General features: G+C 40.2%; 4 protein-coding genes across 4 annotated transcripts in view; 3 read left to right on the plus strand and 1 right to left on the minus strand.

Annotated features, from left to right (window-relative positions):
* Positions 1-27,985, plus strand: part of LOC307044209 (gamma-aminobutyric acid receptor subunit pi-like) — a 241,866-nt gene that overhangs the window by 106,528 nt on the left and 107,353 nt on the right. The gene's annotated exons all lie outside the window — the stretch shown is intronic.
* The window catches only part of LOC307044207 (uncharacterized protein), a 47,841-nt gene that overhangs the window by 8,905 nt on the left and 10,951 nt on the right, over positions 1-27,985 (minus strand). The gene's annotated exons all lie outside the window — the stretch shown is intronic.
* On the plus strand, positions 12-27,985 carry LOC307044212 (uncharacterized protein). The gene is made up of 7 exons (XM_079689293.1): positions 12-617; positions 1,134-4,186; positions 4,380-4,599; positions 4,798-5,015; positions 8,709-8,821; positions 26,133-26,200; positions 26,614-27,985. Exons 4-7 carry the CDS (start codon positions 4,888-4,890, stop codon positions 26,668-26,670), a joined length of 366 nt encoding a protein of 121 aa, XP_079545419.1. The 5' UTR covers positions 12-617; positions 1,134-4,186; positions 4,380-4,599; positions 4,798-4,887; the 3' UTR covers positions 26,671-27,985.
* On the plus strand, positions 5,035-6,922 carry LOC307044211 (uncharacterized protein). Its single transcript, XM_079689292.1, has 3 exons — positions 5,035-5,618; positions 5,694-5,803; positions 5,910-6,922. Exons 1-3 carry the CDS (start codon positions 5,477-5,479, stop codon positions 6,213-6,215), a joined length of 558 nt encoding a protein of 185 aa, XP_079545418.1. The 5' UTR covers positions 5,035-5,476; the 3' UTR covers positions 6,216-6,922.

Genomic DNA, 27,985 nt, shown 5'->3' on the forward strand with positions numbered 1-27,985 from the left:
ACAGGGAGGAACAACACAGAGAGAGGGACCAGACAATACACAAGGAGGAAAACATGACAGGGAGAACCGAACCGGAAAATACACCCAAACCTAGACATACAAAACTAAAAACGTGACATTCGGATCTCCGCAAATCTCCTCCGAATCTCGCATGTCATGTGTTAGCCCTGGAAAATAACTAATGAAGTGGGTTTATCACATTCTCTAGCTGTATGGGGGAGACCGGTGAGTCATGTTCCTATATATATATATACACGTCATAAAAATGCCTGGGAATAACTAGTGGAATGATGTGCATCTAGAAACAGATGTTTGAAATGTTACCTATGACTGCATCAGTTATTAATATTCCTAATATTTGCAACATATACAATATCTCTGTCACCCCTCTTTTTTTTAAGAAATAGTACCTTCCAATGGGAACCGCGAAAAGGGTCCGTTAAGGGCGTGTGTTAGGTCAGGTGCACTACCGCACCTAGCTTCAGGGTTGCTGGTTAGCTTTCCTTCAGGCAGAAGAGTGAACCTCCGTGATTTCACATTTAACTACGCCATGCATGAAAATGGAAGAGATATCACATATCCGTACATGGATGCTATAGCAACTGCAGCATTAAAAGGTAATGTAATTGTGTATTTTATGCTGCACCTCTCCAGCAAGCTTTACATTATCTGAATCGGTTGGACAACAAGTTAGCATGCAAAGTAAGCTAGCTAGCTGGCTACATATCTAGTGTTAACATAGCTAAGATCTACTGTAAGCTGTTAATAACTGCACAAATGACAAATCGTGGTTAACATTTTAATTTATACTGTATTATTGCCAGAAATAATGTCAAGAAGCAAATGAGCCTTTCACAACTGACAGTAAAGTATTTAGCATAGCCATCTTTGGCGCCCTTTTTTGTTGTAGACAGCATTTCACAATGCGTTGTTGTATGATAGTGCGGGCTATTGTAACAGCAATTTTTTTAAATTTAAATTATTAGTAAGTGCAATACATGTTTTAATGTTAAATAAAATCTTGTGAAACCAGCCAGAAATGTACATTACTCTTTCATTTTATGTATTTAGATAAATATGTTATTAGTTGCTTTTTACCTTCTTATTAACTGTGTGGTTAAATCTGTTCTCAGCTGCTAATATAAGCAGAGACATGCTGCCCAGCCTATCTAACGGTACGTCTACACTACAGGCATAAAAAAATGCTTTAAACGCTTCGCCCATTCCCTTGAATGGGGTGACGTAGAAGATTTTTAATCTTCGCCGAACTGCATTGTGGGGAGCATGGCTTTGCAAGCATCACGAGCATCTATCGGCATCAAAAGTTGAACAATGTTCAACTTTTGAGGCTCGATGCTTGGCATCAGCCAATCAAATCCCGTTTATGCAAATCCCGCCAGTGCAAGCGCAGCCAATCAAACCGCGTGCAAGCTGGGAGAGCCAGACCGCAGTTCATTTCCTCATATTCCAAACGAGATATTACGGTAGCAAATCACCCGGTTCTTTACGACCGGAACTATTTACCGGGATACAAACCGGAGGAACCAGGCATGGAGGGAGGTAGGGCTGTGCAATTTAATCGATCCTGCGATATATATCGATATTTTGTTTCCCGAAAAAGTATCGATATTTCAGCCGCGGGTATCGATACATTAACTCCCATTCAAATCCCCCGTGTTCCGCCTGGCACTCTGCTCGCTGCCCATTCCCCCCCGTTCGCTTGGCATGAAGAGCGGTTACGTCAGCCAGCCGAGCCGCTAGTGTCGCTGTAGAGCATTTCTAGATACACAGACGCCGGTGTCTTCTTCTCGCAGTGAGTGCGAAGCGGTTCAGGAGAATAGCGGCAAACATTAACCACACTGGAGAGGGTCTTCTCTACCGCCGGAGATATCGGCCCAATCCCAAACCACTCCCTCGACGGAGTGAACTCCGTCTGTAGCCACACTCGCAGCTCAACGAGGCTCCCTCCTGTCAGATGGAGGGAGTAAATACAGCAGCAAGCTTTGGGACGGCCTCCCCTCTCTCCGGCAGAAACAGAAAATGCCGTAACTGTATGTAACAACGGTTTCAAATCAACATCTCTTAGACAAAAAGTTTAAATGAATAACTCAAATAAAACTCCTAACATCTTTCATTGTGTTTCAAAGCTCTTTTAGTTTTAAACCTGATGTTTATAAGCTTCTTAGTTTTTCCAACGGTCTGTAAATATACACAACTTAATAATAAAATGCACACATTTACCTTTTTCTAGACTAAACACAGGTATGATCCTAAGTTAAAACATATGAGGTTATCATGAGGTTGTTAACATTGCAGTTTATCAGTGGATGTTTGCTGGAACTACTTATTAACAGCTTGACAGCAGTGGACATACACAGCGCGACTCCGGTCAGGTAGAGACCGGTCTCAAGTCAGCACCGCTGCAGACTCGCTGTTTGAGGGCTTGATAGCCCACTCCCCCTCCACACCGCTCCACACTCGTAGGCGGACCCTCCGCGTGAACGCGCACACGGAGGGGTAGGGTGTAGGGGGCGGTTTGGGAATGGGCCATCGTCACTGCTCAGAGAAGTGCACTTCTCCCAGACCACGTTGATCAGATTATATTCCTGAACAAAAATCTGAAGAGAATGTAGATGTAGAGAGGAGCCTTTCTGTTTAGTGTTTTTGGCTTAAATGTTACTCCTTTGGACTTGAATTATTGGCAGTTACATTTTACATTAAATGTTGTTCTTAGTGACTTGAATTATTGGCTACCTCATATTCTGTGTTAAGCTAAAAATGCTGTAAAATAATCTGTTCAGAACAGGCCACCTGCTGCACCTTTTAATTCTCCATTGTCCATTGTGATACTGCACTTTATGTACTTACGTTTCAAAGGCTTGTAAACTACAGTTGGCACTGTTTCAATAAATGAAACAAATTTTCTCACCACATCTTTTGAGTCATTTTGTCCAGCATTTGCAAGCTGTAGAATCTCTGTCTAGTCAGAGCCATATATTGTATAATTGATGCTTTCAGTTTTCAGTTGAATTAATTCAATCCAAGTCAATGGAACACTCACAAGATGTCACCAAAATCACACTGTCCCTTTAAAATCTTTCAGAAAATGATGTAAGTGTATCGAATTATATCGAATCGTATCGTTGGCTGAATATCGTGATATATATCGTACCGTGAGCTCAATATCGTGTATCGTATCGTATCGTATCGTGAGATTAGTGTATCGTTACAGCCCTAGAGGGAGGTGGCAGAGACAGTGGGTGAAACTGATAGTTTTTTCGCCTGTTTGGAGAGTTTATATCCAGTTTACTTCGTTTTAACATTGCTATTGCTTTGTATGTCGGGGGCGGGAGATTCATGTGATTGGTTGCTCGCAAAAAATCGCCAAGCTTCAGACACGCCCAGCTTCAAGATTTTTTCATGCCTGTAGTGTAGACGGGCCGTAAGGAGGACTTGCGTGATCTCCTTCCTGGGCCTGAGCACTTCTTCAGAAGAAGAACCATTTGGAGACTCACTCATGAAGATAATGAGGTAATTCCAGATTCTAACATTTGAGGGACTTTAAACCTGTTGCCAAGTAAGCCTTTCCTAGTCATCATGCAGCTATTTGAAGAAGTGGAGTTTTTTGGTTGTGTTGATTATTATTTTTGTCACAGTGTAGTGCTCTTTTCATTGTAAATACCATTATTTATATATATATATGCATCTTTTATACAGGGCCAGGAGAGAGACCTGTGTAGACCGAGTACCTCTCATGGGACTTGTGATTTCAGCCCTATTCCCACCCCCCAACCTTCCTTGTTTCCCTCCTTCCAACCCCTCTCCATCCCCTGTCTTTTCTCCACCCTCCTTCCCCTCTCAAAGCCCACAACCCCAACATGGTGCCAGCAGAACCGTACAGCTTCCTAGTCCACTGTATGTCTTATACACAGACGCAGAATTGGAGCAATCACAAAGCACCTTTTCTGAAAAGCACCGTGCTGGAGAAGAAGGGGACTACGTCCTTTCCAAAGATCTTCGCTGTCGATTGATCAGGAATACAGTCACAAGCATGATTTCCATTAAAAGGGCAGCTGTGGATGACTTTAACTATCCATGCAGCCGTGAACTCACTGTAATGGTGAAGCGTCTAATTGAGTACTACCCAATGCTTCGGGACAGATCTCAAACCAGTAGAGCTGAGTGGGTATGTCACTATTCAAGTTTTCAACTCATGGTTCAGACAAAGCACTGCAATCATTTGCCTATCAAACTGGGAGTGATGTGTTTTATCCAGTTCAATAAGAGCTCTGTGCAACTGCTTGTGTGGTGTATTTTGTTTGATACAAGTTTGTTTAATGTGAGTTATAACACAACCTGTTGTGTGTGTGTCTTGTAAGGAAACTGTGAAAAAGCAGCTTTTGAAAAGGATCCAGAATGTGACAACCCCCAAAAAGAAGCAGGGTTCAACTCCTTCAAGAAAGAGGCCTAGGAGTTTAAGCTTTTAGAGCAGCCATGAGACTTCCACTGATGAGACTGATGGATCCACCTCATCAACCTTGATCTTGGAAAGATCACCACCATCTCGATGCAGCGCCCCGGAGGCTGAACAGTTATGTGGTAAGTACAGAAATTGAAATAGGAGATAGTTCAATTTCTTCAAGAAAATGTAACAATATCAATAAGCTATTTTAGAACCCTTTTTTATTCAAGATTACTCATCTATGTTTGCCCTGTATCAGTCACTATGGCTGTGTGTTAATGTCTCATTTAAACTTTAACATCAGAAATTAAAATAGTGGGGTTTATGTTTTCTAGCATCAGAAACTGAGAGCCCACCGACCCAGACGAGACAATATAAGACTCTACAGGCGATGTATAAAACCAAGGCCAGACCAAACAAGATGGATGTTGCTCAGCTCCTGGACCTCGAAATCCAAGCGAGAAGGGCCTTCATTGACTCTGATGTTACAAAGGAGCAGGACAGGCCTTCCAAGATTCTTAAAGCTTATCCTTGCTTTGGAGAACTGGATCATGTAAGCAAATGTTTTCGTTTTATGTACAACCAGGCTGCCTAATTCGGTTAACGTTAGACCAAATTTGAAATGAGAAATGGTATGACAATTAAATCAGATCTGTCTCATTTTCCATAAATAAATGACTCAAATATGCTGATTGAATAAACATATTTATTCTGAATAGATATATAAAAACCCTCCACTTATTTAAAAAGAACAAATTTCACAAATGTGCTTCTGGTACACACAACATTATTTTGTTAGTAGTATTGGTCCACAATACGTATTGAAAAATAGTGTGTGCATCAGACATACGTATTTCTATGTGCACAGTAATATTTTTGTTAAGTGACCATTTCAATCACATTATACACATATGAATCTTTTTTTGGAAATTCAATTATGAGACGAATTACTAACCCTTGGAATGTAGATTTGAAAGTTTCTCCTATATATTTTCTCTCTCGTTGTCTTAACTAATGGATGAACTACGGCGGGTCCTCAATCAAGGCAACTCCCACTTCTTAATGGAACTTAAGACCCGGTGGGGGACCTTTTGTGAGAGGGCACAGTTTTATGGAGTTTTCAAAAAGCTCATGAGGCCTCCGCAGCTTGACAAAGGTGATTATTATCTCTGACCATGTCTGTTTATTAACTGACTGCAGGAAACGGAATGAAACTTTTTTTTTTCAACAGTAAAGCACTCAATTGCCATGATGAAGGCTTTACCAGAGATGTTCCCATCACCTATGGCCCCACCCAAGAAGTTAAGGCATGCAAGTGAGGCTGTGCACCACGTCCTTGAGGTAAGAAGATTTATAAGAATTTTCACATGTCGACACAAAGAGTGAAATTTTGTGATCATATTTGTTTGGCTTTTTGTGATGATTTCTTTGTCTGTTTTTGTGTCAGTCTGCAGAAGACCCCAACACCTTTCTTCAGACACGACCACTCTCCAGCCCTGTTGTCATCATCTGCGAAACCAACTGTATACTGGCCATTGGAACCATGCCCATGCTCACCTTCCCAAAAAAGGACATTCATGAAAGCGTGATGTATCTCATGGCATGTTATTACACCTTACACCTCACCTATCCTAAGTGCATTGCAACTCTTCTGTCTGTGGTGCAGACAGAAGTACTCTTGGACGCCATTCACGACTGTGACATGACTACTTCATACAAAAAGGCTATGGCCGACTGGAACAAGTTCCAGTGATTAGTGATTAGGGCACTTATATATATGAGGGGCCGCAAGGGACATTATTCAGAAATACCGTTCACATACACATGTGAAACACTCGCACACACAACTAAAACCAAAATAATTTACAAACATATGTAAAAATCTCTCATATACACATATGAAACGCTCGCACATACATGAAATCCAAAGTCATTCACATATACATGTCAAACGCACTCATATACACATGTGATACGCACTCACACACATACCTGAAACGCTCTCACACACACCTGAAACGCTCTCACACACACATATAAAACACACTATCCCATATCTGTGGGAGAGCGTTTCAGGTGTGTGTGTGTGAGTGCGTATCACATGTGTATATGAGTGCGTTTGACATGTACTGTATATGTGAATAACTGGATTTCATGTGTGTGTGAGAGCGTTTCATATGTGCATATGAGAGATTTTTACATATGTTTGTAAATTATGTTGGTTTTAGTTGTGTGTGTGAGAGTGTTTCACATGTATGTGAACAGTATTTCTGAATAATGTCCATAGCGGCCCCTCATACTTGTAGTCCTATTCAAAATTGTTCGCTGAGTCAAAAGTGTCATGAGAATTTCCCTTGCGTTGCATTTTACAGTGAAATAATGTTCTCTTTTTCTCGAAAGACATATCTGATGACTGACCTTTACTACGCTGTTTGAAAACAATAAAAACATTAAAAGAAATCATTTGAGACTCATATTTTTCTTTATGCAAGCAGTCAAAGTTTATATTGATAGGATTAAAGATTTTTGAAGGTTTTGTCTCTACGTTTCTTGGTATTTAGCCTTATTTTAAGAATACTTTAATAGCACCAAATGCTGAATTTAAGTAGATTTTTCTACATATTAAGAAAATAATTCTTAAATCTTATCTTTATCTAGACAAATGTACCTGTTTAAAGTGAAGCTGCACTGGATTTAAGATATGTTGCGTCATAAAATAGAATTTTGGGACAAAAGCAGTAGAATATGCTGAATTCAAGCACATTTTCCTTATAAGATTATAATTCTTAAAGATATTCCTTGCTTCAATTCAAATTTACTTAATTTTGGTTTAAAAACACTTGTTTTAAGATCTGTAGATCTTTTTAGGCTAGATTTATTTACTTGTTTTAAGAAAGTCTTGGCAAGTGAATTTTTCTTGTTCTGTTGGCAGATAACTTTTCTTATTTTAAGTAATATATTACTAATTTTACTATTTATTTTTCTTGTTTTTTGAGGCTTAGTTTTTCAGTGTAGTGTGTGTTTACAAGTTTGGACCACTTCAGTCAGTACAGTATTGATGGTTGTTAATGGTCTGTTAAGATGTAGACCTATACGCAGAAAGCTCATTGGTGAAAAACATTCACTTTTTTAATGTGTTACAGTATGCTTAGAAAAGTTGAATATTTTAATGTAAGTTTTACATTTAGATTCCCATTTGGATGATGGTTGAATCAATATTGATTCCTAACAATGATTCAATATAAAATCAACTACAATTTACATGTAGAATTCCCATTTGGATGATGGTTGAATCAATGTTGATTCCTAACATTGATTCAATGTAAAATCAACCAAAAATGTGCATGTAGATTCCTATTTAGATGATGGTTGAATCAACATTGATATAGTGTCAGTTATGGTTGAAAGTCCAACGTTTATTCAATATTAAAACAATTTGCGCTTTGTTTAATTTCAATGTCCGGGTTTCAACATGGATTCAATATTTCTGCCTAACCATATTTCAACATTGATTCACTCATATTTTGCTATCTGGGTAAGCACCCTAATAATGCCTGTGTGGATAATGGATGATGCTGTATTACGTATGAAAAACCTCCCACCTTGCGTTTAAACTCTTTCTCTTGTCACTTATTTGAAGCGTACAAGTGACAGAGGGGACTCTGAGCGGCTGCCTACATTTGGAGATGGATGTGTTCTGCTTCTGCACACAGGCTGATCTGTCTTGCCTCAGCCCCTCTTACATCATGGCACATGCCCTGGGGCTTTCTCTACCGAGCAGGCGTTCTGTATTTAGAACCTGATTTATACACAAACACACATACCGCTGGGGAAGGTGCAATGAGTGTGCTTTTACCCAGCCGCAAATGCCAGCAATATAATCATCTTCCCACACTTCAATGTGCCTTTAAGGATGGCATTGAGAAACACTGAGAGGAACAAAAATCTCATGAAAGCAAATGGTAATTTTAAAGGCGTCAGGCGATGGAAACACAGGCAGATGGGTAGTTTAAAATATTCCAAAGTGGTCATTTCAATCAATTAAACAAGGAGTTTTTTTTTGGGATTGTATTACATTTAAATTGCAATTATAATCTCCTGTCTTTTCCCAAACTCAGCATGTTGTGTAACATTTGCTTTTCAAGCCCCTGGAGATTCTGTGAATTCTAGAGATCCGCTTGGTATATAAATTCTTTGTCTGTTTTTTTCCTACCTCTTTTTACTTATTTCTCTGTCTTTCTCTCAGCTTGTTACAGAGCTCGATGCTCAACGCAGAAATGAAGGAAGGAGAGATTCTGCCTCCCACCATTCATAAGCTGATGAAAGGATACAACAAGTACCTCAGGCCCTTCTTTGACAGTAAGGAAACTTCAGACACATTCAGCGAGTGAATGACTGAACACTCAGGGGAAATGTGCGGTAGACAGAGAACAAGAACAGTTCATATTGCAATTTTTTGGCCGTGCGTCCCTTTGAGAAATATACGCTGACATACTTAACTTAGCTGCATATGTATGGTGTAATGAGATTTCAGAACTCATCTTGAATGTACGTTTTGATCAAAGACTGTATATATACGTAAATGGACGTAGTGTCCGTGACGTCACCCATAGGATTCTGCAGAGTTGCCAAGAAGCCCTTAGTAGGCGGAGTCGGCCACTTTCATTTCATTTCAAACCTAAAACCAGATTGGTCCCATTGAGATCATACAGATGTAGCACTCCAGATAGGACTCACAAGGGTGTGTCCCAGTCAAAAGCCCAGCGGATCCCATCGGCTGGGGGTGTTGTCAAATTGCTAGAGGGCGTTGCCAAATTTCCCCATTTGTTCAATTACAGGATTTAACCATGAGATGGCGCTTCATTCACAAATACACAAAGACAACTGGGTGTTGTAGAACTTATTCTGTTTGCAATGTTTGCAGCTCTGCAGTTGTGTTTGTTGAATACTGTAGCATTTAATCACTTATTTGTTATGGTTTTCACAGGCTACTATAATGAAAAAACATCAATATATTAGATCAAATAAAGTATATAGTTTGCTTTATGCAGTATATTTTTTGTAATATTGTTTGGGTGTTTTTACACAGTACAGTAGATTGAAGTAAATCAATTTATACATTAAGATAAGATGGACCTTTATTAATCCCCGTGGGGAAATTCAGTAGTTCAAACAGCAACAGGGTAAGAGTGAAAAACAGGATAGCACAGATTCACACAGATTAATAAAATCAAAAATAAGATGAGCGATAAAAATAATAATTAAAACTGCGGTCGCACTTGTGCGCGCAGTGATGAGCGGGCCCTCGCGTCCGTGCGCCTGTCGGGGAGGGCGGCTGGTCGTCCTGGCGTCAAGCAGACGCGCGCGAGTACTCGGAAATGAGCCGTTTGTCATTTCTCTAATTTCGCGTCCCAGACTCCCAGGTCATCCTGCAGCAACCCGGAAACGGATGTCGGCGCGCCGTCTGGAAGGAAAACGAATTTCTCTAAAGGCTCGTCGAGGATCGATTATCGAGGAGGCTGTCTGGAGAAGCCTTGACCGAGGATACACTGATTTAGAGGAGAGAGGAGTGTCTCTGGAGGAGCTATAACCGAGGGTACACTGAAGTATTCTCCGGAGACGATTTCAGCCAACATTGATGTTTAAAAGAGGCGTGACTCATGGCTGGATGTCAACGAAGCACAGCTCTGCAAACTGTTCCAGTTGTGATTATAAGTTATTCAAGATGATCAAATGTGCATCAGACCTTCTGCCCTTTACCGTTTGTTTGTTTACTCACTAATCACATCTCCCCTGGATGTTAGGTGCTTTCATTGTGAGGCGATGTTTACAGTGAGAACAGCTGCTGAGGTCAGTGCAGAAAGCAGAACAGTGTGTATAATATATATCGCTCAATAATATATGTACAGGGGCCGGTGGAATTGTATTATCACTGGCCCCACCATTGTAACCACTGGCCCGGAGCATTCTTCCAAAAAAAATCGACTTATAATGGAGAAAATGAACACATTTGTTGCAATAGTAATTTATGCACTAACTACATTACTACTTGTACTACAACATTTGAATCATCAGTTCTTCCTCATTTCCTCAATTGTTCATATTTGGTTTATTAAAATAATGATATTGTGGTCATTGTTAAAAAATCTCAGCTATTATTATGAGTATTATTGTTTGTATAATGCGCTTCCTGCCTTCCTGTCATTAGGAGTTAGAAATGTAATGGCTATGTAATAGATTAGATTAGAACCTTCATTCTCCTAAACTGCTGGGACATTTCCGTAAAGCCAAAACCTTTATATTTTCTACTCTTGACTTACTTGTCAGCATAGGTCGGCATTGATGTATAGAGCCGACAGAAGACCTTGTTTATATTGGCATCATATTGAGAGGTGCAGTGACGTGTCCTAAAACCAGGAAGTATAAGCTGCTGGTTTCCTCGACAAAAAGCAATGGGATTTCTCCAAAGGGTTTTGGAAAATAGCTGGAAATAAGGTCTGTGGAAAACAAACCTGTTTAATAAATGCACGTTTTGTTCAGCCGGATAATCTCCACATGTCTACCCTACTTTTATAATCTTCAAATCATAAATCTAATCGATAGAATATAAAAGGGTTTTAGGACGCGTCACTGCACTAGAAGCCAACTCCATCGATCAAGCTGGCTGAAACGTTCTCTCCCTCTTCTTCTCATACTCCCTGTCACTCTCCTTTAACTCCTCCGGTGACTTTCTTTTATTTGAAGATTGTTTTTTGCCCGGCGCTCGGCCGGTTACCGCTGGTATTAAAAACATTAATGGCGAATGGTTAGGTGGCGCGATAGTCTGTAGTGAAGGAGCGCGCTCCCGCTCACGGGAGCCTGCTCGCGCTCCGCTCCGCAGCAAACAGCTGTTTGCTTTTCACGCAACAACGACAACCGACTCACAAAACGCTATGTTGTAGCGTTAATAAACGGAACAATTTAACTAAATTGCAAGTCAAAATACCAATACCACAGGACAATTCTTTTTTTTTAAAGCAATATTTTAGTGGCCCAAGCGGGTACAGGCCTACATTTCACACTTTATTTGTAGGCTTCAGGAGATATCTACCAATAAACAGTAGATATTTTTCATGAAACCATATAGTGCTTCACATAATAAAATATGCAAGGGCTGTAGCCTGATATTTAGTTCTGCTTTAGGAGCTGTTTGTGTGTTGTGCGTGTGTGTGCGTGTGTGCGTGCGTGCGTGCGTGCGTGCGTGCGTGCGTGCGTGTGTGCGTGTGTGTGTGTGAGTGTGTGTGAGTGGAAGGTGCAGGCGGGTCTCAGTAGCTTAAAGGGGACCTATCATGCTATATTTGAATAATATATTGTAGGACCATACCTATATAACGTATATTTATAAGTTTTATTTTTCAAAATACCAAACAGATCATGCATTTTAGCCATGCCTCATTTTGCCTCACTCCAGCTCTGTCTTTGCATGAGCTGGAGCTGACACCCCCCCCCCCCTGCAAAGGAGGGGGCGAGGCACAAGCGTCATGTTAATATGCTGTTGCCATGCCACTGCAACCTCTCATTCCCCTGATAGGTGGAGAGTTGACCATACAGGTGGAGTGCACCTCTGTGATATCATAGAGGTGCAAATCAGAATCTGCATGTATCAAATCCATTGCAGCCCGGTTTTTAGGTCCCCTTTAAGGTAGTATGTGACATATAAATGGTCAAAAATGTTACATTCTCCATTAGCTTACGAGCTCCATGTTCAAGCGATCGACTATTCCTTCGCAAAGTTGCATCACATTGGATATCCGCTTAAGTTGCCCTAGATTGGAATATATCCGATCATTTCCCTATGACAAATTAGCACAAATGTGCTTAAAATGCATGAAAAACGCCCATTTTTCAAAATGGCCAGCTTTCTGGGTGGCGGGGCTAATGAAAATCAATTTGAAATATGTGTGCAATCATAATAGCGATGTGTATACAGCGTTTCGTGAATATCGGAAAAACTATATGCAAACAGTTTGGAGCAATTTGCGACATGTAAATCGTCAAAAATGGTGTATTCGCTGTTAGCTTACGACCTCCACGAGTGATTTTTCAAAAATGTGCTCTGCAATTAAGTATCATATTGGATAGGGGCTGAACTTGTCCTGGATTGGAATTTTTCCGATCATTCCCCCAGGAGGAGTTGGCAAGAATGTGCTTAAAATGCATGAAAAACGAATTTTTTTCAAAATGGCCAACTTTCTGGGGGGCGGGGCTAATGGAAGGCAATTTGAAATATGTGTGCGATCATAATAGTAATGTATATATAGCGTTTCGTGAATATCGGAAAAACTATATGCAATTAGTTTGGAGCAATTTGCGCCATGTAAATCTTCAAAAATGGTGTATTCGCTGTTAGCTTACGACCTCCACGAGTGATTTTTCCAAAATGTGCTCCGCAATTAAGTATCCTATTGGATAGGGCTGAACTTGTCCTGCATTGGAATTTTTCCGATCATTCCCCTAGGAGGAGTTCGCAAGAATGTGCTTAAAATGCATGAAAAACGCACATTTTTCAAAATGGCCAACTTTCTGGGGGGCGGGGCTAATGGAAAGCAATTTGAAATATGTGTGCAATCATAATAGTAATGTAGATATAGCGTTTCGTGAATATTGGAACAACCATATTTGAGTAATTTGGAGTAGTTTGGAGTCATTTGCGACATGTAAATCGTCAAAAATGGTGTATTCGCTGTTGGCGAATCTATTTACAAATATGTCCGCAATTCCATGAGGAATGTCTTTGCCAAATATCGTGAAGTTCTAAGAAACTATATGTGACTACCACACAATAGGGGGCGCTAGTGAGCAGCTTTTTGGAAAAATTCCTTTTTTTTTTTACATTCTCGAAAAGGTCGTGGGCTCTGACGTGTGTCCCAAGTTTTGCGTCCGAAGCTTATTTTACTTTATCGCAATTTAAAAAAAATGTATAGGCCACGCCCACATTCAGATTTTTTTGCGACACTTTACATCTGAGTTTGTAGTCACCCTGAGAGTATGTCTAAAAAAAATAAAATAATAATTAGTCCATCCGCTCTTGATTTATAAATTGGTGGTGTTTTTGGCGCCCCCTATAATCCAAAATGAAAATGCTTTGGTGTGCCTATTCCCCAAGACAGTCTGAACCTATCTACCGAAATCTGTGTTGTTTGGATACATTGTTGATGAGTTATGAGCATTTCTTTCTAAGCCCCTCCTTTTTGTGAGTACGTTTTGATTGACGGCGGCAATATTTATCGTCCTAACATGCTCATTTTCTACGGTAATGTGTCTGACCCTCCACCGATGCGGGATATGAAGTTTGGTGTTGAAAAACTGAAAATTGAAATTTAAGTGAATATTTAACTGTTTTGAACATTATGCTAATTTAGAAGAAAAATGTAGGCGGAGCTTAGGGTTCCAAGAGGATTATTTGTAGAACAGGTCCACCCGGATATGTGTGCGAAATTTCAGGTCATTCGGAGTTACGGTGCGACTTTGTAAATTTATTCCGAAATGGGATTTTGATAGGTGGCGCTATTGAGCACGTTGGAATATTTTAACCCATTGACTCCAGAATGTTGCAATCTTTACCGGTCCTGGCATCCGTGCAAAATTATACAACTTTGTCAGCATCCTAAAAGCCTCAAAAACAGGAAAGATGGTGACTAAAAATAATAATAATAATAATAATAATAATAATTCCACCAATAACAATAGGTTTCCTAGCACTTCGTGCTAGGACGCCGTTGGGTCCTAGCACAGCGTGCTCGGGCCCTAATAATGAGAAACTATGAAATAAGAAATGAATAAAACTAAAATATAATTATCATATCATATATTATAATGTATTGTTTTATTCAGTAATATCATACATTAACCCCATTATAGCAGATGCCACATTGAATGGATGAACACATTTATGCATCAATAATTACAAAAATACAATATGTATTTAATATGAATAACATAATTATTAATTTCAGATAATAATACTTTTCAGGGTTAGGTCCGCTCTGACAGCGCTTAGCTCTCTGCTGAAGATCACTGCTGCTCTAAACAAAGTAAAAAATCCTACATCCAAACGGAATAAATAATTAATTATTATTAATACGTTAAGTCTTGTTCATTGTTTTTCACTTTGATTAAATGTTTGATATTTCCGGCACAGACCCTTTCATACCGGCAATAGAAACAACAGAAAGTGCGACAGTTTAAAGAGCCTGTGACAGCATCCCAACAACTGTTGTGCAATGAAATATTGGGCTACTAGTCATCTCGAACCGTCAGTTTAAAAAAGAAGGTGCGATACCGTTCCGATAAATATCAATAATTTTGAACATTGCGGGGAAATTCCTTCGACTCATTTTGAAGTTTTGGGGGAAGCTGGAAGTGACGTCAATGCGGGAACGCTTCACTGTACGGCGAGAGAACCAAACACGGACAAAGTTTGTTGTCATGCGCGTTAATAACGTTTTAATGAAGTTGACTACAGTATATTCATATTTGTCAGTGCTTTCATGTCAATTCGGGGAACATAAACATAAATGATCGTGGTGAAGATGATGATTAAATTAGGATAAAAAATCTGTAGTGAGAGCTGCTGAATTTCCTCCCGTAGGATGTGATATAAAAACAAATCGATTATTTTTGTAGTTGTAAACTCAAGTGGATGAAACTACATTTATTTGTGCTTTCATGTCAATTCGGCGAACATATGATACATTAAATGATTGTGAGGAAGATAATTTAAAAATCGTTTGTTTGAGCCGGTCTGCATTTCTTGATCAAAAAACAAAGCGATGCTTTTTGTAGTTGTAGTACACCAACATGGGTTAAACGTGTGTTTTTTTTACCACAATGTTGGGGAAATTAATGGATAAAATGCATGGATTATTATTATTATTATTATTTCCACTCCGGTCGGGACACTAGGTCCACCGTTCCCCCAGCAGCAAGGCTCCCCCCGTTGACAGTTTACGTGGGCTGGGCTGGGTGCAGTGGTGGACTGGCCATCTTGTCTGTCAAAATGCATCTTACGTTTCTAACTTGCAATATCATTATTTCCGCTCTCTTCACTCCAGAAGAGCGATCTCCTTGTGTCTCTCTGTGTGCGGGGGGCGGGGCCTAACAAACATGCTGCAGCGAACACAAACCTAAAGACTGGGGGTTGGGAGATCACAGGAGGGTGGGGGGGGGAGCTATGGAATGTGAGCATCCCCCTTGGGAGACTTACTCCACACATTCCGATGGCCAATTAGCTTTAAACAAAGAGTTTGCAACATGGGGAGTGGGGGCTTCTCAAAAGAGAAAATGCAGATATAATTCACTCTCTCGACTCGCTGGTATCTCGAGCTGAGCGCTCATTGGTGGTTTGTACCCGCTGCTGATGAAACTCTCCATTGGCTCGGCAAAAGTTTGTTGTTGTTTTGTGTCAGTTTTACGTCGCCACTTCCATTCACATTTTTCATCATTGTTCCACAATGTTTATCATGAAATTAATATCCATATATTTTATACTATACTACATGCCAACCCTACCCAGGGTTCCCGCGGGGTCTTAAAAAGTCTTAAAAAGTCTTAAATTTGATAATCTGAATTTAAGGCCTTAAAAAGGTCTTAAATATGACCAAAAAAATAAAAAGTTCTTAAATATGATTTAGAAGGTCTTAAAAATGATCGGATTTGAAAGGTGCTTCTGTGTTGCGATCGCGTCTAAAATGTGTTTTGGGGAAAATGTCCGGGCTGCAAAGTAACCAGTACGGTAAGAGCCTTTCAGTTCCCCCCAACAATTTGTATTGAAATAAATCAACATGGAACCAGCAATCACTAACTTTGTTTCCCCCGGCCCCTTATCGGAGAACACCCAGCTAGTAACCTAGCAACCAAGCTTCAGCTAGCGGCAGTCAGAAACTCATGTCTCTTCAAATCTACTTACAAATAAATATGGGGAAGTGTAAGTTAAACCGTATTTGGTTGGAAAACATCGAATTTAGTGCTTGGTTGAAACCAGTGGAGGGGAACGTGTTTGAAGCCCGCCGCACCTTTTGCAAAAGAAAGCGTTTGTTTTGCTAATGTAGCGTTAACTAGTGCAGCGTTAGCTAGTGCAGCGTTAGCTAGTGCAGCAGCTCCCGCAACAACACCGGGGGACCTCCGGGCAACGTTTGGGTCTACGTCAACCCTAAAAGCGGAGGTGCTGTAGACGCTAAATACCGTAGCTAAACACCAATCATACAACAGCAATGATGAAAGATTGTAGCCAAGGCAGCAGAGCTCTGAATATAGCTCTTGTTACTCTCACACTCACACACACACACACACACACACACACACACACACACACACACACACACACACACACACACACACACACACACACACACACACACACACACACACACACACACACACACACACACACACACACACACACACACACACACACACACACAGAGTCCTGCACAGGTCTGATTTTCAAGACCCGCTCCCGCCCCGCACCCGCGACGTGCAATACCGAACCCGCCCCGCTACCCGCACATATTACCAATTAGTTCCGCAACCCGACCCGACCCGTCGGCACAGGATCCGCAACCCGACCCGAACCCGCATATATGAGCAGTGAAAACGTGCAATTATTAACACACGCAGTTGCATATTTCTCTCAAAAAGCGTGGGATGTTGGTTATTCTCTCCATCTAGAAGGACACCAAAAGCCTCCCAGACGTTGGATTTCGCTCTTGAGGAAGTGTTGGAAAATGCTGTATTCTCCGCTATAGAGAGCTTCACCTCAGCCATTCAGAATGTGGCGTGCTCAGAAGCAGATTGATGCGCTGCAGAGGTTATGATTATGCACGGTCCCGCGGGGGAGAGGTCTGAGGATTTAAACTAAATTATTATTATTTAAATATATTTATTATGCAACACCCGCGACCCGACCCGCATCATCTTTGTTTTACCCAGAACCGAACCCGGAAAAAAGTGTTTGAAAAAATACCACCCGCGAATCACCTTTTTTGCGGGTCACCCGTCGGGTATCCGCGGGTACCCGACCCGATGCAGGACTCTGACACACACACACACACACACACACACACACACACACACACACACACACACACACACACACACACACACACACACACACACACACACACACACACACACACACACACACACACACACACACACACACACACACACACGCTGCTCGATTATGGCAATAATCACGATTATGTTGGTCAATAATTAATATCACGATTATTAAGTACGATTATTCATTGACTTTGAAAATATCCATTTATTGAACTTTACCTAGAACGTATAATTCAACTGAAAAGGTAATATAAAAATTAATTAAATAAATGATATATTTAAATAAATAATATCAAAATAGTAAATACCAATAAACAAGATCAACAAATATTTTGGAGCGCACTTCCACAAGCTACTAAACATATATAAATATGATAAATAAATATAAATTAGACTCAAATTAATTAGATTAAATATGTTGTCACTGTCACAACCTAGCAAAGCTAAATAATTGTTTTTTTCGATTATGTTGTTTTTGTAATTGTGGCAGGCAGGCCAAAATCGTAGTTGCGATTAAAATACGATTAATTGCACAGCCCGAACACACACACAAGCACACAGAGACACACACACATACACACTTTTTGGCTAACACAGTTCTGTACTGTTATGCTGTTATGTTCAGTTATTGTTCTTATGTTGAACATGAATACATTTACTTTGTAAGTAATTATGGGACGTATTTCTTCTTTCATAGCAATTTTCCTTCATACTTTCTTGCCGTGAAATAGGTCTTAAATTCTATTCAAAGTGGTCTTAAAAACGTCTTAAAAAGTCTTACATTTGAGTTGGCGAAACCTGCAGGAACCCTGCCTACCGATTTGGGCGGTAGCTGGCTTTCCCTACCGATTTTCAATCTTCCCAAACTATAACAAATACAAATGACACTCCATAGACACTGGACTCAACTTTTGGTGGACATCGTTTGCAGCGTGATCGCATCATACAAACAGTAGTCCTCTGTGTTTCTGAAAGAGAAACAACGTGCAGACCGGGGGTAACGCTGCGGGAAAGGCAGCGTTACCCCCGACGAGGCATTTGAGTCCTGCAGGATTTCCCCGTTAATATCAGTGTCTCGAAAACACATGTTGGCGACTGAAAGACATCCAGTGTTTGGTCTTTTCCGGAAGCATCCTACAGTGTCTCAACTGAAAGAGGACCACAAACACACACAAAATATAATGCAATTTTGAGATTTGGGGATATTTATCTCCCATTCTTTCAATTTTTCTGACATTTTCAACACCAAACATGTTGTTAATGTGTTTAGTGAACTACTGCAATCTGAAAGCCTGTATATTATTTATATCACACTTTATCAGTATAAAAATGCAGGAAATGACTTTTTTAATGCAGTATTTTCTGATTTATGGCGCAACACAAAAATATTTCGCTCTGTGCAAACCTTTGACTCTAATATGTCAACAACATGAAACAAGAATATGAACCTGGCTTTATCCAATGTTCACACAAGAGTTCTACATCCTGACACATCCTTCATCTACACTGTCTCAACTGAAAGAGGACCAGAAACACATTAAAAATATAATAAAATGTGGAGACTTTGGGATATTTATCTCCCATTCTTTTACTTTTCGGGCATTTTACAGACCAGACATGTCGTTGATGTCACTGTTTACCAAACTACCACTTTTTCTGAAAAATGCATAAAATTATGCAATATATTTTAAATATATGGTTTATACATGTGATTACTGGGGTTCCATTTCTTCTGATTACCTAATTTGGTCATGCACATTTGCCACGCGCAAACCTACCTCTTTTGGATTTGGAAAGGTTGGCATGTATGCTATACTTGCACTGCTTTATATATCTTAGCATATTTATACACACTGTTAATACTGCTCACAGGCTGCTGTGTATATCTAGTGTATTCATAGCCCTCACTGTTTATTCATCATTCAATTAATTCTATATTTTATTCTGTAGATCGTGTACATTACTTTTCACTTTACTGCTTGTTGCACCGTTAGAAGCTAAACTGCATTTCGTTGTCTCAGTACCTGTAATCTGTGCAATAACAATAAAGCAGGCATCTTTATTGTGGCCTCAACAATCAAGTTCTAAGTAGTGCAATATAAAATAAAAAGAACTACACTCTTTTGGCAGTGTTGTGGTGCCGAGAGATGGGAGTCGGAGGCGGGGTATCAAAGGTACAAGCTAGACTTTTATTTAGCATCTGAAAACCATTGTTAACAACTTTATGCCCGGGAAGCGAAGACCGGCGGAAACAGGAAGTCCGGTTCACTAAAATGTCCGTGCAGAACAATACCCCAACCCATAGATCCGTGGGTGAATAATGTCAATCACCACAGTGTACACATTAACAACAACTCCACTATTTTGGCAGTGTAACAATTAAACAAGAACTACAATTAGATAAATAATAAACGGTCAGACTGACACTGAAGACAAACAAACTATTTTCAGCAATCAATCTGTTTAGTTGACTCTGGGTGACATGTGGCGATTTAAAAAAATCGTTTTTTGGCTGTTTAGATGGTGTTGCTCCTTCTGGGTCACTGCCGGTGGTTGAGACGGTGGGGTCTTTGGCGACTTCAGGAGATCGGCATTGCTGTTATTCGATGTGGACAATGCTTTCTGTCCTGCACACAGTTTACATTTGACCGTAATATTTTGTGCGTCCTTTATCCCCACAAATTGAAAATAGTGGTTATATCTCCGAGTTGTAAATGCGCTGTTGCTCTCGCTGATACTTGCATCTGCCATAGTGTGTGTTTGCTGGTGGTGGGCGTTGCCGTGTGTGTGTTAGCCTTAGCAAGTGTTTGTGTGTCTGTGTACTGTCCCCATAAGGCAAGACCCGCCCAACTCTGTCTCTGATTGGCTTACCCTGAAATGTTACCCCGCGTTAACCAATCATCACTCCTCTCTGGTCACTTTCACTTTTCCATGGTACTGTGAGAGAACATCGCTGTATTCGCTTGTAAATTACATCCGCAGGGAGATTCGGTTCAGTTGGATCACATAATGTAACGCAGTAACGCACCCATTTAAATCACAGTAACTATAACGGCGTTACTGAATGGGAATAGTTAACTAGTAACGTTATTAGTTACAGCAAAAGGTAGTTGTGTGCGTTAGTTTGTAACACGTTAGTCCCAACACTGGTAAACACACACCTGATCACCTGAGCTTTCCTTTTCAGCAGGGGCCCACCCCGTGCAGATCACGGACCCGCACGGGTAGGCGTCTGAAATGAAACGCTACATCTGTAGATCTCTTTTTCAAGGGAGACCTGCAGCATATAGGTTCCACATGAAACATAAAACAATAAAGGACATCATACATTATATTTACAGGATACATTTACATAGTTATAGACATTTACAAGTGCCCAGAGTATCAACGAGCCTTTCATTTAGTCTAGCTTTAAAAACACGCAAAGGAATGAGATTGCTCAGTTTCAATTCTTGCTGAAGACTGTTCCAAGCAAGTGGAGCTGCGCACATAAAAGCTGTCTTACCTAAGACAGTCCTTGCTCTTGGCACATCAGTGACATCAGAGTGTAACTCCCGCCTGCTCCAGCCTGATCCAAATAAGGGCAAAGAGGCGGAGCCGAGGCGGGACCTGCTGCCACCGAGCTGGAAGTTCCAGAGCTAGCTCAAGCTAAGAAGCTAAGCTAACGTGAAATACATGCATACCAAGTTACTGCGTAGCACTTTGGTTTTTGATAAAACAGTGCAGTTCCACTATATAAACGTTACATTTCAACCGCACAGCACGACATTTTCATTGTCTGGTATTTGTAACAACATTCCCTAAAAGGCACAATCACCACGAACACGGCTAAAGGGTCAAGTACAGTAACTACAACTAGCTAATGTTGTAGCCTAGCAGAGTGGACAAGTTGCTGTTAGCTGACAGTAAGGCACGTACCTTTCCATCAAAGTGACCACGCCCTAATGTATGCAAAAACTTTAAGACCTAATATAAATAAAAGGGTCCCGTTATAAAACAATTCACTCAACAATTAATAATCTTATTAAGGTGGAATCTAACTATATCCCGAATAATTGTATTGCATCCAGGGGTAGAAACATGTTTATTTCTGCTGTAAAGTTGGGCATTTTAACATGGGGGTCTATGGAAATTCATCCTTTCTGCGGTCACCGCCTATCGGCCAATAGATGGCCTGCAGTTTGTGGCACTTCCTTATTGGCCTCCCGGCTCTGCCCCAGAGTTTGCCGCTTGGTTTTGATCAATAATAGGTAAATTCATGCAGAAGGAAACACTGATATAGGGCCAATGAAAGAGTACTAGAATGCTACACTTAAGCAATAGCTCACGACAGGCCGTGGTATATGCTCATTATATCACAGCTAAGGGTCTAATGCACAATGTGATTTAGATTCAAATGTTCAGTAGGCGACTAATTTACTTCCAATAGAGAAGCTAACTCTGTGTACGCTTCCCAGAGAAACAATGTTATGTCATCCTCTGCAAATCCCTCCCTACCATTATTGTTCTGGGATCTGGGAATCTGTCTCAATGTGATTATGGTTTGTTTACTCGCCGCATAATCTGTAATAACACCTCAGACCTCAGACAAATGCTTTTCAGTATAATCACAAGTCATCCCGCTTAGAAACGCAAGCTTGGCACACAGAGATGGGAACACACACACCCACACACATATATTTGCATTACAATGTGTGAATTGCAATTGTTGTGTTCATATTCTAACCCTTTAGGGAAAAAAGCACCAATACATCTTTTTACTAGATATACATCAGCTGCAACAGTGCCGTCATGCACTCTGTAATTCTTTGTGTTGTCATGGTATCTTTAACTACATATACAGGGCAAATACAATATTTCCAACATGTCGGTGCAGGCTGGGTGCAAGGTGTCACTGCTCGTCAACTGACAGCCCCTCGCTCACTGCAGTCTGACCCATTGACCCATTACTCAAGACATTAATCATTTTTCCTCATACTGTAACCCGAAGGATTAGTTTGACGTTTTGGTTCACACACACTTATTCGCTTGTCTTGCAGTGTTGAATTCGAAAGATTATTACCACTGTATATGTTTGTAGATTATATAACTACAGGCAGCTGTGCTTCCTGGAACATAACCATACCCAGAACAAAGTGATATTTGTACGGATTAAACACATTTCATATTACATGTAAGTAGGCCTGTCGCGATAATCGATAAATTGACTTATCGTACGATAAATAAAAATGGACTCGATAACTTTTCTGAGCTCGATAAATTGCCGTTTACATAAAGATGTGACCAGCATTTTAGCCTGGAGCGCTGTGGCTGCCAGGCGCGCTGTGAGGGGCGGGGCTGACACACAGCCAGGTCAGGACACTCCGCGTGCACGTGCAGCAGCGTAGCAGCCAAATTAATAATATAGCGACAAGCGGGAGACAACGTGTGACTTACTCGCGGGGAATTTAAAGTGAAATGGAATTGGTTACAAAACCTAACTACACATCTCGATTCTCCGGTGTGGCAGTATTTGGGATTCAAACCAAATCAACGAGGCGAACCTACGGACTTGAATGAGCCGGGCGTTGTGTCGCATTGGTTTAAAAAAGGTAGCGACAAAAGCAGGCAATACCACGCATTTTAAACCACCTAAAACACAACCACCCCATTCCGTTTTCCCAGCTGGGAGCAAACACGGCAGCTGGAGATGGAGAGCCCCCGCCCGACAATGCAAACATGTTGGTGTTCCTTGCTCGAAAACTTAGAAAACAGATTTGGATATGGCCTGTTGAGGCATCTGGGTCTTTGACAGTAGACTGTAGACTTGACTGTTGTTTTAAGGAGGTTTTTTTTGCTTGTGAGATAATGTGTGCTCATATTTATTTATGTATATATATATATATATGAGAGAGAGAGCTCTGTTTTCCAGCCTGACTCTATTTAATTTATTGTTTTGGTTGTGTGTTGGTTTGGTTGGGTGCTTTGGAAATAGCAAAGCTAGCTGTTTTCTCCTGTTTCCATTCACAGCAGTACCACTGCTGATGTACATTTTATTGTACATCAGCAGTGGTTGCAGTGTTGTATTAACTACATCCAAAGGGTTGATTTATAATTTCAAAGCTTAATACACTTTTTTAGGGGATAATTCCACTGTTTTGTATGGAAGTCTATACAAAAACATGACGCTACTTGTTGCTTGGTTTATTGCTCAGTGAAACATTTTCTCTATTATCAATTCATTATGAGGTTATTTTAGTAAGTTATGGCTATTCACCATATTACAATTATTTAAAGTTAAATAAATTATGCTTGAGGGCGTGTCTACCCTTGGATTGACAGGTCACCAATGTTGGTCATGTTTTTGCCTTGGAACTTTTCTTTTTTTTAACACTAGAACCGCCAATCGGGTCAATTGGACCCAGAGCTGTTTTTTATTGTATGTAGCTTTTTTTCAATAACATATAAGGTATCACAGTCCGTGACTTTTCCTGAAAGTTAAAAATTGTCAATATGAAGTCAGATTGAAGAAATCGGCAAAAACATTGCCATTTATACCTATTTCCGCCAAGCGGGTCATATTGACCCCACCCCTATTCGCGCTATTGATTTTGCGTGTAAACAAACATGACGTGATGCTATAGCAACGCCTTTTGTCTACTGCGGTTCCTTATGGATTGAGAGATAGATTGAGAGAGAGATAGATAGATTGATAGCGACAGTCTGTAGTGAAGGAGCGCGCAAACAGCTGTTTGCTTTTCACCCAACAACGACAACCGCCTCACAAAACCTTATGTTGTACCGTTAATAAACGAAACAATTTAACAAAATTGCTTGTCAAAATACCAATACCACAGGACCATTTTTCTTTTTAAAGCAATACTTTTACTTTGAAAATCAATGCATTCTAATGCTGGGTCAATTTGACCCCGGTGGCGGTTTTAGGTATAAAAAATCTCTGGCGGTTCTAGTGTTAATTAAGTTCATGAATGTTAATAGTAACATTTTGGTTACCTTAAAATGTTTTGTTCACCAATGTACTTAGCTCCACCCTCTCGTGTAAGTTATTGTTCCAAAAAACACAAATGGTATGACTACAAAAAACAAGATGACCATTAATCGTGTCGCGATTCGGGAAAAGGTAGGACACAAATGCAGTTAAAAAGGGAAGCGGGTTTCAAAACAAAAGCGAGCTTTATTTAAACAAAGCTCTTGGCATGAAAAAACAAGACAAAAACCTTGAATCGAAAACAGGTAGCATGAGGTAAGTGACTAACATGGAGAGTGAGAAAATACAACGAACCGACATGGAGCACAGGGGAAGACAAGACTAAATACACAGAAGGGCAATCACAGGACAAGACACAGCTGGGCAGGGGAGGCAGAAACACAAGGGCAACAGGTGAACACAATGAGGCACAATCAGACACAGGACGGCAAACACAGGAAGGAAGACCAGACACGGGGAGAACAGAATTTCAAAATAAACCCAAAACTTAACATACAAAACTCAAATCATGACAAACCTTCACATTGAACTTTCCTGCAAAGTAAGTAAATCTACTTCTCAAAGTGTTGAAACTATTATTTGAAAGCCTGACATACTATATTAGGGGGCAAACTCTGGTTCAAGCATAGCAGATGTCCCATTGTATAGAAGTCTTGAGAAGATTACCCAATGTGTTGCTTGATGTTCTATTCAGTGAGACACTTAGTCTCAATCAATTCATTATGATGTTAATTTGGTAAATGGTGGCTATTCACCATAATTCACCACATTATTATTTACAATAAAATAGATGATAATGTGGGTATACTTAAATGTGTGGCTACCTTTGGGTTGAAGGGTCACCACTGTTGTCCTGTTTGTGTGTTGTCCATGTTTTTGTCTTGGAACTTTTCAAGACCGTTTTTTTAGTTCATGAATTTTAACAGTTACGTTTTGGTAAAATGTAATTGTTTTGTTCAGAGATGTACTTGTCGTGCCACTTGTTGTTCCTGAAACAAGATGGTGGCGACCGAAAACCAAAGATATCCATAAACTCTTGGTTGATGTCACAATGACTGAATCATTTAGGCTACAGTTTATTTATGATGCACATCCACGTAGTTTCTACACCCAAACATCTTCAGTAGGCACACACTAAGTCTCACACAGGATCTGGAATATGACTCATTGGTCTCGTTAATAAAAATTAAGATTGATAAGAGAGAGACAAGGCTAATGAGGATGTTGAAACATTAAAGAGTGATAAAGTTATCCCTCTTTGATGGTGAATGATGGAGAACTCATTCCCTCTGGGGGTTCACACTTGACAGACTGCAGCTGTTGACGTGCCAGCAACGTGGAGTCTGTGTTTGAAATATAATGTCCTTCAAAAACTTTTCTCTAAACACCATTCTGTATAATACAGCTATAGAAGCCATGACTCACCAATATACTGTACAGTTTTTCATATAACCCAGTTACATGTATGCATTAGGTATACACTATACACAAGCATATAGTATTTACATATAAATCATGGGGATTATGCAATGTGTAAATAATGTACGACACTGATTTGTAATGTTTTTTTGTTGTTTTTAGATGGTCCTGTAACAGTGGGTATGAGCCTGGACATCGCCAGCATTGACACCATCTCAGAGATCAACATGGTAAGACAATATTTTAAGCACCACAAAACTACATAATAAATGAAGTGCAGCAGCAGTAGTTTTTAAGTTGTACACGTATCCTAATATCATGTTTATCGTGTTTATCCTCACGTAATCCTTTCAACCCCAGGGCCCACCAAAGTTTAGTTTCATACATGGATTTAGAAATATTTCACTTGAATCATTGCAAGTGTCAAAATGTGCCAATAATTTAAAACAGTAATATAGCCAGTAAGTGAAATCTATTTTTGGAGTAACTAATTGGTGACTAATCAATTAGTCAATCGACAGAATATAACAATTTATTGTTAAAGTTAATTTCACTGGAATATCGCTGAAAATACTGTTTTCAGCATAAAGGATGGACCACTTGCATAACCATAGACATTCAGTCTTGCTTATTCTGCCACCAGATGGTGCAATATGTTTTGGCTTCGGCTCAGTCTGTAGGGACTCGGCTTGGGAACTGAAGGGTTGGGTTCAAGTCCCAATCGGACCAAAAATAAAGAGTGTGGATTGGTTTTTGGTGCCAGTTCACCTCCTGGGCCCCGCTGAGGTGTCACCCAACTGCTCCCGGGTGCCGGAACACTGGCGGCACATTTCACTCTGCCACCTCCATCAGTTCATGTCCATAGTTTCTGTATTTCAGGCCTTTGTGTGTAATTGTAAAATAACAACAGAGTGAAGGACTGAATTTCCCCTCTGGGATAAATAAAGGATATCTTAATCTTAATCAACAAGTTTGCAGATACACACACTCCTTTTCAAATAAAGTAAACAAGCTCAGAAAATAATAGACCATAGTGACTGTAGTTTCTGGTCCCAGTTCAAAATAGTGAGACTGAACCAAACCCTGGATCTCAATAACAACAAACAAGAAGAGATGACATACAAGCATGGTAGCTCTTTCTACATTGACATGTTAGTTGACATAAAGATACTCCAGTTTCATCATTGTTAGCCACACTTAAACTTTGGTATCCACTTGGACCGATCCATTCTTGTGGCTTTTACATTGCACTCTAAGCCTGTTACAACATAAGAGTAGAAAATACCTACGTAGCCAAACATGATGTCACATCAGTACTTTTAAAAGGGATGTAGGGCACAAAATATCTTCAGTGTCATCAAAAACAGAACAGATTTGCAAAGTCAGGACAAAGTATGGTCATTTTTTGTTGTCAAATGTCACTTACGCCCCTCTGGTTCACACCCCTCAATGCGATAACTATTGCTTCAGCACAGTAGGTCTTAAAGGTCTCCTATTACACTATTTTTAGGCATATATTATAGGTATCAGACTGTCAGGGACCAAGCAGTAAGGCAACAGGACACAGGAGTGGTTTAAATAAACTGGGTTTTTTATTTAGCCAAAAGTCCAAAGAAAACATAATAAATCAATAATTTATAATAACTAGGCCTATAAAAGAAGTCAACAGTAAATACCTCTAAGAAACATGGCATCAACTTAACAGCTGTTAACTCAACAAACTGACCTGCTACAATGAAAAACCAAAGAACATATCTAGTGGCTTGGCCAAACCAAGTTGAAACTAGGCTTGGGCGGTATAATGTTTTTCATACCGTCATACCTTGCTGACATCATACCGTGGTATACGGTATATGACGGTATGACTTGGGTCGACTTGAGTGAGGTGGCGTTCGAACGGCGGCAAACATTTTTTTTAGAATGGTATATTATATGTTCGGTGTAAAATGCAGCCCGAGCCGGTAGACGCTCGCAAAGTGCCGCGACGTGCACGGCAAGTGCAAAACAAGGGCTGT

Source organism: Notothenia rossii (assembly GCF_949606895.1).
Source record: "Notothenia rossii genome assembly, chromosome: 6".
Classification (NCBI taxonomy): Eukaryota; Metazoa; Chordata; class Actinopteri; order Perciformes; family Nototheniidae; genus Notothenia; species Notothenia rossii.

Bases quoted from the DNA above. Each gene is read 5' to 3' on its own strand.
- LOC307044212 (XM_079689293.1), top strand. From the start codon at position 4,888: ATGTTGCTCAGCTCCTGGACCTCGAAATCCAAGCGAGAAGGGCCTTCA. The intron at 5,016-8,708 runs GTAAGCAAATGT...TCTTTCTCTCAG, and splicing joins GCTTTGGAGAACTGGATCAT to CTTGTTACAGAGCTCGATGC. The intron at 26,201-26,613 runs GTAAGACAATAT...TTCTGCCACCAG, and splicing joins CCATCTCAGAGATCAACATG to ATGGTGCAATATGTTTTGGC.
- LOC307044211 (XM_079689292.1), top strand. From the start codon at position 5,477: ATGGATGAACTACGGCGGGTCCTCAATCAAGGCAACTCCCACTTCTTA. The intron at 5,619-5,693 runs GTGATTATTATC...TTTTTTCAACAG, and splicing joins GCCTCCGCAGCTTGACAAAG to TAAAGCACTCAATTGCCATG. The intron at 5,804-5,909 runs GTAAGAAGATTT...TTTTTGTGTCAG, and splicing joins CTGTGCACCACGTCCTTGAG to TCTGCAGAAGACCCCAACAC.